Source organism: Xenopus laevis, chromosome 2L (assembly GCF_017654675.1).
Source record: "Xenopus laevis strain J_2021 chromosome 2L, Xenopus_laevis_v10.1, whole genome shotgun sequence".
NCBI lineage: Eukaryota > Metazoa > Chordata > Amphibia > Anura > Pipidae > Xenopus > Xenopus laevis.
In genome coordinates, this window is record NC_054373.1 from 112,832,518 (window position 1) to 112,844,983 (window position 12,466).

Below are 12,466 nucleotides of genomic sequence, written 5' to 3' on the forward strand. Positions count from 1 at the left end.
AATAATTTCGACAGCATTTTGAAATGATTAAACACTGCAAGCATAAAATATTTTTCAAACTCAACCACAGAAGAAGATTTAAAGGGACACTGTCATGGTAAAAAATGTTTTTCTCAAAACGCATCAGTTAATAGTGCTGATGCAGCAGAATTCTGCACTGAAATCCATTTCTCAAAAGAGCAAACAGATTTTTTTGATATTCAATTTTGAAATCTCACATAGGCCTAGACATATTGTCAGTTTCCCATCTGCCCCCAGTCATGTGACTTGTGCTCTGACAAACTTCAGTCACTTTTTACTACTGTACTGCAAGTTGGAGTGATATCACCCTCTCCTCCCACCCCCAGCATCCCATCAGCAGAACAATGGGAAGGTAACCAAATAGCAGCTCCCTAACACAAGATAACAGCTGTCTGGTAGATCTAAAAACAGCACTCTAGTAAGATCCAGGTCCCACTGCGACAGATTCAATTACACTGAGTTGGAGAAACAACAGCCTGCCAGAAAGCAATTCCATCCTAAATTGCTGGCTCTTTCTGAAAGCACATGACCAGGCAAAATGACCTGAGATGGCTGCCTACACACCAATATTATAACTAAAAAAATACACTTGCTGGTTCAGGACTGAATTTTCATATGGTAGAGTGAATTAATTGCAGTATAAACAGTTTAATTTTGAAATAAAAACATCATAAAAATCATGACAGAATCCCTTGAAGGGTAGATTTGTATTTAATTACATTCTAACTTAAATAAAGGATTTGCAGAAGTTCTATTAAATTGAATTGTTCTATTGCAGAGAAGAAACTGTTAAAGGCAAAACTATCCTTATCTATGTTACCAATGGTACACATCGGTGCTTGACCACAAAAATAGAAAAATTAAACAGTAAATATTTGAAGGAAAATTTGGAGACATTCTGGTTATAGCCTCCTGTGCAATAGATTATAGAAAGGAGAGAAACCCACACTCTCGCAGACAGCAATTTATGTATTAGAACTAGACTACACAAGGAAAGCTGCTTACCCTCTGGCACTCGGCTCCCAATAGGGAGCGTATAAACCTGAAAATGCAGGAACGAAGTAGCAACCATATGATGTCCCGACTTCAGCAGCAAGTTTTTCTAAAACCAATAATAAAAACACATTTTTAATTCAGTTAAGCAAACATATGCAGCAAAATATGAGGGGGTAAACATATATGTGTGAAGGATTGCAGGATATTGCTCTTGTGACTTACCTACTTCCTCAGTAGTCTTCACAATTCCAAGATTGTCTCTCAACCAGCGCACCACAGCTCCTGCTATGGCAACTGAACCCTAAAAAGCACAATACAATAGTCAATTCAATAACTTCACAGTACTGTCTATGTCCAAGAGTGCACAGACTATTGCAAATTGTCAGACTTTTTAAAAACATAAGCATAACGGAAAAGCTGCATGTCATGAGATCCACATATCCTATAATTATGACAAATACTATAATTGGAATAAAACATCTTATGGGGCTTTGGGCATTTAACTGACAGCATTACAGTGTGTTATAGAGTCATTACTCTGCAAGTAACGATATTCTGTCAGCTTTTCATAAGAACATAATGAAAAAAACATCATTATTGCTGATGAGTGGAGCTTCTGCTTGCATAAGGCTCTTAAATCTCTTTATTATTTAAGGGGCTTAATATCTGTATATTTATACACAAGCAGTATAAGGTACTACTGGGGTACAATACAATAAAACATTATCACCGATTGCTCTATCATAACTCCACATTCTGCCTACTGGATGACATTAAAAAGGCTGTTTAGACGTTCAGGCTTATATCAGACAGGTATATATATATATATATATATATATATATATATATATATATATATATATATATATATATATATATATATAACCCCATATTCCATCTCAAAAGCAGTAAAACTGTGCTTAGCTTGTGAACTGTGATGATAATACCAGTTCAAGATATCTCTATTTTGGCAGGGCCCTCTTTATATTTTGTATTGGTTAATGTTTAATATATACATACATTTATACTACAACCCTGTGGAATATGTTTTGTTTTTGTTTTTTTAAATACTGTGGTAGAGTGATCAAAGAGTTTTAAGTTTAAAAGATGTTGATGTCTGGCCCTGGAACCTATAGTGTTCTGGATGGAACAGGTAAGACAGACACTCCATGCCAGTGATTATGTTTTGTATGCTGAAATGGTCACCCCGCTGTGTAAATAAACTGCCATAACCCTTTATCTGTGGATAAAAGGATTCAAGTGCTACAGATCGTAGATGTTTTATGCTGGTACTTATGAAATGTGGGGGATACAATGGGATAAATTGCAAGCTATGTGACAATTTTCTGAAATTTACTAAAAACTGATGTGGTCAGCATAGCTTTACAAATAAATTTCTGTCTTGCATAAAAAAGGGCATTAACTCAAGGGATGAAAACATAATTATGCCTCTTTATAGGTCACTGGTAAGGCCTCATCTGGAGTATGCAGTGTAGTTCTGGACTCCAGTCCTTAAGAGGGATATAAATGAGCTGGAGAGAGTGCAGAGACGTGCAACTAAATTGGTTAAGAGGGATGGAAGACTTAAATTATGAGGGTAGACTGTCAAGGTTGGGGTTGTTTTCTCTGGAAAAAAGGCGCTTGCGAGGGGACATGATTAGACTTTACAAGTACATTAGAGGACATTATAGACAAATAGCAGGGGACCTTTTTACCCATAAAGAGGATCACCGTACCAGAGGCCACCCCTTTAGACTAGAAGAAAAGAACTTTCATTTGAAGCAACGTAGGGGGTTCTTCACAGTCAGGACAGTGAGGTTGTGGAATGCACTGCCGGGTGATGTTGTGATGGCTGATTCAGTTAATGCCTTTAAGAATGGCTTGGATGATTTTTTGGACAGACATAGTATCAAAGGCTATTGTGATACTAAGCTCTATAGTTAGTATAGGTATGGGTATATAGAATTTAATTAAAAGTAGGGAGGGGTGTGTGTATGGATGCTGGGTTTTCATTTGGAGGGGTTGGACTTGATGGACTTTGTCTTTTTGTTCAACCCAATCTAACTATGTAACTATGTGGGAGATAAGATGCTAGAAAATTGAAACTTTGAGGAGATTTTCAAATATTTTACCCATTCTGTATTCGTCTGAATGTTTACTTTCCAAAAATATATGGTTTGGGGGGGGGGGGATCAACGTATTTTTTTGTTTTTACCACACAAAAAATGCTATGTGGTAGATACAAACTTGCAAAGTAAAAGTTTTGAGGTGATTTTGTCTAATTAGTAGTAGAAAGACATGGTTACCCATTTTGGATTTGACAGAACCTGTACTTTTCAAAAATATATGGTTTCCTTGGATAAACCTACTGTTCCAGGATTCATTGGCTTTGGACTCCAAAGTACGCTATATTTACTGTAGTGCTTTGAAATTCGGTAATTTACTGCCTATTAGAAGTCAGAAATCTTCATAAAACTATACATCTCTGATATTGGCACGTTGGAGACACTTGTGGCTTTCCAAATCAGTTGAATATCTGTGCATAAAATAAAATAGTTTTCTAGTATAAATCCCTATATTGTGAAAAATGGCAATTTTTCTATTTTTTTGGTATGTATAGCTCTAAATCTTGTTCCAGAAGTGGAAATACACAAAAACTCAGGTTTAGAAAGCTCAGGTTCTCCCAAAAGAAACAAAGTATAGTTTTCCAAGATAAACTAAAAATCCCCCCCTGCCGGGAAATGCCCCTAAAATAAGAGAGCACAAAATGTTAAAAAAAAAAAAACATCAAATGAATGTCCAAATGAAATGTGAAATTCTGCTGTCACTTTAAGGGTTAAAGTCAAGAAAGTGTCTGTTGTGAATCCCCCAAATTTACAATACATACATAACAAGATCAATAACAACAACAACAATAATATATTTAAAAATAAGAAACAATAAAATGTATGCAAAAGATGCTTTGCGTTAATCCATACCTCCAGGGCATAACACGCAGGTTTGTCCCTTCCTAGCTTGTATGCAACAGTTGTCAAAAGGCCATGGTCAGAGAGGACAGGCTGTGGGAAAAAACACCACACTTACCAAACAGATCAACCAAAAGAACTAAACTAGATGCACAGAAGGCATTGCGTGGTGTGTGCCCTTGCCAAAAACTTTGGAAATAAACAAAGCCACTTTTTTACTCACTGTTGCACTTACCTTGCCATTGTTGTGCGTTTACTTTCTATTGCAAAACGATTAGCAAATTTTCATACATTTTATCCACTACAGTTTTAACATATAAATAAATAAATAAATCTGCAGCTACTCTCTTGTAACAGTTAAATCATATGAAGTGAATGTGTTCTGTTTTAAAAATAATGCAATATACTGAATACTCAATAGCCAATGCAAAGACTTCTTTTAATAAAAACCCACTCAATCAAATAGAGATTTGCTATGCTCTTTTTAACTTAAGGGAACCATTGGCATTAGAACTTTGGGGCTCGGCTTGTTCAGCTTGGAAAAAGCATAGGTGGACCTGTGGCCAGTGCATTAGAGGGCCACCTTCTGCAATGCACTGGTGCAATAGTATTACATACAACTAGAAGCAACATTTTCAATTAAAAAGACACAGATCAATAAATACACATTTTCTACATAAAAAACTGAAAGCAAAATGAGAGGTTGCAGATAACACACCTTTGAACCTGTGTTGCACAGCAAAAAGCAGCCTGTACCGTATCTGCAATAAGAAGAAATGTCAACAACATGAGGTGCTGCTAGTTCACTTTTCTATTTGGTGCAGCGAGGCTCTATACAGTTTATGCGGTGTAGTTGCTCAAGATGCACCAATAATCAGTATTCTCACATTTTAAGGAAAGCTATACCCCCCCCCCCAAACAATGTAGGTCTCTTTAAAAAGATATTGCATAAAACAGCTCATATGTAAATGTAAATAAACCATTTTCATAATAATATACTTTTCTAGTAGTATGTGCCATTGGGTAATCATAAATAGAAAATTGCCATTTTAAAAAATAAGGGCCGTCCCCTGGGATCGTAGGATTCACTGTGCACACAAACATACCAAACAAACTATACTTGTTAGGTCATATGAGCCAATTAACAGACAGAGTTCTGTCTTTTGCTTGAAATGGTGGCTCAAGGCAAGAGATGTTAAAGGGCAAGATTTACTTAAATATATAGACCAGTTTGGTAAGATTCTTTTATATGTCACTTTATATGATATAAACTATCTGTTGAGTAAGTGTTCATTTTGGGGGTATAGTTTTCCTTTAAGAGAAGCTAAGGCCCTACACCGTTTAATTATAAAGTTCCAGTATTGTCCTACAAGTACCTAGTTCAACATCTGTAGCAGTGGGTAATATAGGTAAAAAGACAACAGCAGGTCCACAGTAAGAATATTTTAGATATTTATAGCACAATTTTCACTTAATATTATCATACTGAGGACTAATGTTAGAACAGGTGTATTTGTGGTAGTTCAGCCCTCAGGGATACTAGTCTGAACCATGAGACAGTTTACAAAGAGCAGGGAACAGAGGGTATGGGAAACTATAGCTTAGGCTGTACAGAATGGTTGTATTATAACATATTCATACTTTCTAATAAAAATAATTATCTTTATTTTACATCACTTTTTTTAAATAACCTGCAAAACATAAAACTGCCACAAGGTTTGCTTGCTGCAATAAATTACCTTGGTCTATGTAAAAAAAAAGTTGCTGCAAACATCTGTGTTTACAATCTATGTCTTTACTATATCCTTTCATACATTATACTTCTTATATTATTAAAAGCAAAATGAGCCCAAGCAACACTGAGAATATGAGGATGTCTCCATAACTGTACTTTTATACATTAGCCACTAGAGGTCAGTGGCATTTTAGATGTTCAGTGTATTTAAGACATTGTCTCTCCACATACAGGTATAGGATCTGTTATCCGGAAACCCGTTATCCAGAAAGCTCTGAATTACAGAAAGGCCGGCTCCCATAGACTCCATTTTATTCAAATAACACAAATCTCTGTAATAATAAAACAGTACCTTATACTTTATCCAAACTAAGATATAATTAATCCTTAATGGAGGACAAACCAGCCTATTGTGTTTATTTAATGTTTAAATTATTTTCTAGTAGACTTTAGATATGAAGTTATGGAAAGATACGTTATCTGGAAAACCCTAGGTCCGGAGCATTCTGGATAATAGGTCCCATGCCTGTATTGTTTTTAAAGCTATCTATCCATCACTCTCGAGGGGGGGGGGTCCCATCGTATACACAACCGATGTCCAATTTTTTCCAAGTACTGTGTCACTAATCCAAGGAACAGATCCTATTTACATCATCTCATACAAATCTGTAATTTTTCATGATGATGTGGGCTGTAAAAATGAAACTCAGGGATTCTGCTCAGTAGGACCCAAGATAAGAAATGTATCAACTAATTTATCAAATTATAACAATTTACAGAGTTGGTCACCCCACCGCCCAGAGTTTTTAGGAGATGTGAGAGGGTTGGAAAACAACTGGTGCACTATTGTAAAACAACTGAACTGAAAAAAGTGTGAACAATACCTTTTATGACCAATGCAATTTTGTAACAGACTGTGGACTTACGTGTTTTTAGCTTGCCCATCTTGGAAACACATTTGTCCAACTAAAGCAGCCGACTGGTCTCCTAAACACTGCAAGACAGAAACACAATTATTGTTTTGGGAAAGAATCCCAATAAGATAAAACATTTACTGCACTGAGTTCAATAAACATATCAATGGTTCCAAGAAATCTGCAAACGCTATATATGCTTCCAAGACATAGATAATCATGTTTAACTTAAAAATGCAATGTATTTTAAAATGATCCTACTTGGTTGTAGCTGAATTGCTTTTCAAGCAATGTTAAACACAATACCAATATATACGTGAAGTTAGGGGAAAGTCAAATTACCATTATGCTAAATCCTCTGCTCATATGATTTCTATTTAGAATCTTCAAGTAAGGGCATTAATGAATGTTGTTCTGTAGCTGTGGTTGCAGGGTCCGAGGACATCAGGGGGACTGCTGGGCAAGAATTAATTTTTTTCATTCCCATTAAAATACTGTGATTAAGATTATGGCAGTGATATTTGCTGCAGACAGGGGCGTAACTATAGAAGAAGCAGACCCTGCTACTGCAGGGGGCCCAGGGGGTATAGGGGCCCTAATTCATATATAGTTTCAACAAATATTGGTAAAACCTGTCAACTGCTAAACATTTTGGGGGCCTGAAAAATAATTTGCTGTGGGGCCCAGTAATCTCTAGTTATGACACTGGCTGCAGACCATATACCATTTAGGGGGGGAAGGGTGGATTCATTTAAGAAACTTGGGGGGAATGTAATAAAAGTCACAAAGAGCAAAACTTGTCCACGCAAAGGCATAACTTTTCACATTGAAAATAGCTTTTCTGTTAGCGACTTTTATTACATTCCCCTGTTGAAATCTGATGTCAATGGCACTTTTCACTCATGTTGGGGTTAGAAGAATTGTAAATGGAAGGGTGCTAGACTTAGCCCAGGTGCCTCCATATGAAACAAGAATTAGACTTTTGACTTTTAAAAGGGGCCCACGTTTGCACTTTATATGAACTTATTTTGATGGCTATATAGCTATTGATAGTTTTCGGCCCTAAATCTTCATTGAGACCATAAGCTGTTGTCCTGTCACTGCCGATACATTTTTAGCTGCCACTACTGATATTTCATCTTAGAGTACAGATCTTAAAAGCATGTAAAATGCAAATGGGAAACCCTAGATAGTTTGAAAGAAAAGGCAAGCAAAACTTAACTGCTACACATCTACTGTATAATACAGAAAGATTCCTTGTCCAGGTACATTTTTATTCTTACCCCAGATATTGGAACTCCAGTCAAAGCTCCAGACTTCTATAAAAGCAAACAGAAAGATTTCTCTTACATACCAGAATTTATTGGGGAATAAATACTGAAAGTATCTTTAAAATCCTTACATGTTTCTCAGAACTATGACATTTGTACAATAAAAGCTTACAAGAAAGCTGTATGACCACAGCCAAAAGCAAGCCAATAAAGAGGGTTCTAGGCCCCCTGACCTTGTCTAACAATTAATGGTGCCCTTTTATACGACAAACACCTTGAGTGAGAACATTACCATAAAAAATCCTGTGTGAAGCCCCAACGAGAGTACAAGCAAGTACATATCCAGTCTTTTGTTCAAAACTAATATAAAAGCCATAACACTTTGCAGTAATGAGGCCAGATTTAGTTCTTTGACATATATTGGAGATGCAGTCCTTGACTGGGGCTAAAAATTGATGGAGATGTTTGTGTCTGTCATCACTTTGCATAGAATATATGACTACAGGTACTGTATTAAATTATTTTGCTTTACATAGACCTACAGATTTTAGAATCTATTACGTTACATAGACTCATAGGCATGCCAACCACAAGTCCGGAGTGGTGGTTTTAATGGATCAATAAAGTTACATTTTTAACATAATTCCTTCTGGTCGACTGGTGCGTTAAAAATGCTTTTGTGTATTATTGCATGCCAACTTTACTGAATTTACTGTATTGAGTGATTTGTCACCCATCCTTGATACTCCTATACATATTCTAAGAATTGAAATGAACTGGAAATGACCTGGATGTATGCTCCAAATGCAGGGAACATGTGACTGGTGCAAAGCCCAATAAAAGCCTTTACTCACCAGGCTAGGACAGATTTTCTAAGGTATGCAAAAAGATAAGAGAAAAAGTTCAAAGTCATAAGACATATTAGCTTTCTCTATTTTCTTAAAAGCCAGATAAAGTCACATGGAAATGAAGAAAAAATCCCTCGTGTTTTTCACTGAAACAAATTCTACCACCCCACCAAAGTACATAAGGATACAGAAATAGCAGTTGCTTTGTTTACAAACTATGTGGCTCACAGTGAACTTTAAGGATATGGAAATACCAATTTGTTACTTTAGCTTCCCTTGATACAAACGTAGGGCTGTGAATTAAATCTAAATTGAAATGGTCATGCAAAAAAGAACTACAAACAATTTTATAATGTAAATGACGCAATAAATACATAAAAATACGTAGGAGTTCTTGTTACACAAATTAATAATTATGAAAATAATTATTTTGCTTGGTTGTCTGTCCAAAGTTAAGAAAAAACTGCACCTTCATGAGATAAAGACACCTGGCAGCAGATTTAATGTAGGCATTTTTCTCCTGTTTGAATATAATTGGTGTTTTTTCAAGTTATGCAAGGAATAATTACAGTTAATTTCTTTTTTTCAGTGTTTATTCCTGATTATTATTTTTTTTAAGGGCTGTTTTCACATTCTTTACTTTAGCATTTTTTAAATTTCCCTCTGGGTTTTTTCACCAAAACTCTTCCCTCACCAAACAAGCAGATCATTACATGTAGGGAAGCTTAACTGGCTGGTTCCAGCAAAAGTAAAAAAATTAGAGTGCAGTACTGTAAAGTTCTAGTGGGGGAAAAAAAACATTCAGGTTAAAAAGTCATATTAAAAGACATACTGCATCACAATGCTTAATGTAAATACATTTCATCGATAGCTTTAACACTGGTGAGGTGTTTTTCCAATGCTGTGCTCAGTAGGAAAACAGCAATGGTAGTTGTCTGCCTGTCATATTGAAGTTTTCCATGGCAGTGCATTTGCCATACATTCCTAGGTGAAGTGCCGGTAGACTAATGGGTGGGATGTTACTGCTGCTATTTGCCACTGGCAGAGAAAACATCCTTGGTCCCATAGTTCAATAGGGTCAGAAATTCAATTGGCCTTAAAATGAAGGCACAAGCAGTCAGATTCATAGAACTAGTTTAAAGATTGTGTTGTACAAAGTAAACTCTAGAGAGAAAGTAGTCCTGAATGAGAATTCTCTGACAATGCTGCATGCAAGTAGCACTATATAAATATGCATACAAAGAATACAGAGAATGAACCAGTTCCTTATCTTCTACATTGTCAGCAGACCAATATTACCATAAAAATCATCAATACTAAAAGGGGTATTGTGATGAAATGTTTTTATCATACTATAACATTTTACTTACATAGATAATTTGCACTAAACTAAAGATGAGTAAATATATAATAAAAATATTATAATAAATGTACTTGGAAGTGGGCCAAACAGTGTTGCTGAAATTCCCTATTAACTCAGTGGCATCATGCTGGAGCAGCTCTACCACTGTTGTTAATGCAACAATGTCTTTGTATGGCCCACAGTAAAGCCTGGTCTTTCATCAAATGTTATCCATTGGGCTTGAGGGATGTACTCATGCTTGTTCTCAGTTTTATTAGAACAAAAGAAGGGGTGGGGTGTCATGTTAGCATAAAGGGAAATAAGGAACAAATCTTACCATGAGACCATATATCTCTGACGAACTCCTCACTTTTGGCAATAATTCCATAGGTATATCAAAAAACCTAAACATATTAATGATAACGTTAATATTATATTATTTTGACAGACAAGTAGTATTTCTTTATATAGTAAATGGTTGTATAATAATGAAAAGCAGACCCTGCAAAATCACAACTAATAGATCTAGACTAGATGCCTCAAGCTCTAGCCTCACTCTGCTTAAAGGCAGACAATGAGATTTTCCATTGGTGCTTAGTCCTAAAAAGTGACTTGGGCTTCTGGGTTCCAGTTCAATACCTTTATGTTTTCAATGTTGTTCTTATATATAAACCTCTTCTTTGCAAATATGGAATTTATATTTTGTATGCTTTGTATGTCATTGAATAAGACACTTACCAAGCACACACATTTTTGGCAGGAAATTGGAAATGATTATTCTGCAAAAAGACCTAAATGTGTATCAGCTTCATTTCAACTATGAACTGTTTGTGTTCCAATTATGTGCTATGTGTCGAATAATGAAATGCACATCCACTTTCCTTTACTGTATAATTTAAGATCTCAGTATGGTTTAAATGACACCAATTTGCTATTTAACTTCTTTGACTAAATTGATTCTTTGTTTTCATTACTTTCTAAAGATTTTATTTTAGTTGCATTATGAATATATATATATATATATATATATATATATAGTCATATGGTACACCGGCACTCACCCTCACTGGATCAAATCCCGGGTGCTCCTCAAAAGGAAATAGATAAATGTAGTCAGGAGCACTCACGGGTATAGTGATTAAGAAGTATCTTTTTATTAGAGTATTACAAACTCTCCCACATCAACGCGTTTCGGTTCTCTCTGAACCGTTGTGTATATATATACACAAACATTCAGAAAACAAATGATTTAAATCGGGCTTCCTGATATATACACACACACATAGATATATATATCTCTCTATCTATCTATCTATCTATCTATCTATCTATCTATCTATCTATCTATCTATCTATCTATCTATCTATCTATCTATCTATCTATCTATAGAGAGTAAGGGACGCACACCCTAGGCAAAATAAAAACTTGGGTGCCAGTCTGGAAAAAATTCGATAAGCAATGCAGGATGACGGCACACCAAGAAGTTACAGCAACACAAACGTTTTGAAGATAAAAAAGGAGGTTTATTGGACTGAACCAACGTTTCAGTTCCTCACAGGAACTTTCATCAGGGAGTGAAAAGCTTTGTGCACAGTGAGACGCTTAAATTCAGATTATGGCGCCAAAAATGGTTGCTAGGCAACCCATGTGTAAACAAACCCAGTTACTGTGGCACCTGGTAGTGAAGTGAGAAGAATAAAAGCAAAACCGCATGACATTTCTTTACCAGTTCCTACCTCATTAGCTATGGCCAGGAGCCTCTGTACTGCACTGATCGTGTTCCCAGCGTGTGGATGTGGCAGGACTCGGTCCTCGTCCAGGGTCCTGTAGGCTGTGTGTGTCTCGCGGCTGCAGGCACGGAGGGGGCGGAGCTAAATACGTCATGCGCATACTTGCGCGTACTTACACATTAGAGGCCATTCCATTCCGATTGACAGCAGGGAGCTGTAACCAACATTGCTACGTTGTAGCAACGGTGGCGCTCCCCTGCTGTTTTCCCAAGGCACGGACACTGCAGCATTGGGGTGTATGATTTGCGAGTTAACGCTTATCAATACATCCAACTGCATTTAGTCTTGCTGGATATTCGTTGGCCAATGTTTGCCCCTACTTGCACCTCTCACACACAGCAGGACAGGATAGGGAGCCAGAGTCAGCCAAATGCTCCACAGCACGACCAAAGGATGTTGCAGTGTGTCGGGGGTACTGCCCGTGGGATCATAATGCCAGGCTAAATCATGGGTAGGGTGGCAAGGAAAAGTAAAACTAGCGGCAAAGAACTGTGAACAAAAGAAATTTTGACAATAGAGGATACTGGCACAATATCTAGAGACAGTAGGATATAGTGTGGAAAAAACGATTAATATATCAAC

At 36.5% G+C, this 12,466-nt stretch overlaps 1 protein-coding gene across 3 annotated transcripts in view; it reads right to left on the minus strand.

The window, feature by feature from the left end:
• Nucleotides 1-12,466, minus strand: part of gk.L (glycerol kinase L homeolog) — a 57,880-nt gene that overhangs the window by 15,057 nt on the left and 30,357 nt on the right. For 2 of the 3 annotated variants that reach the window (XM_018247046.2, XM_018247048.2), the window contains exons 8-15: nt 10,431-10,497; nt 8,758-8,775; nt 7,916-7,951; nt 6,645-6,712; nt 4,702-4,744; nt 3,996-4,076; nt 1,240-1,318; nt 1,027-1,123 (exon numbers count right to left, since the gene is read on the minus strand). In XM_018247046.2, coding sequence (XP_018102535.1) covers nt 1,027-1,123; nt 1,240-1,318; nt 3,996-4,076; nt 4,702-4,744; nt 6,645-6,712; nt 7,916-7,951; nt 8,758-8,775; nt 10,431-10,497 — 489 coding nt within the window. The remainder of the gene's footprint in view (nt 1-1,026; nt 1,124-1,239; nt 1,319-3,995; nt 4,077-4,701; nt 4,745-6,644; nt 6,713-7,915; nt 7,952-8,757; nt 8,776-10,430; nt 10,498-12,466) is intronic. The other variant, XM_018247047.2, reaches the window with a different exon arrangement.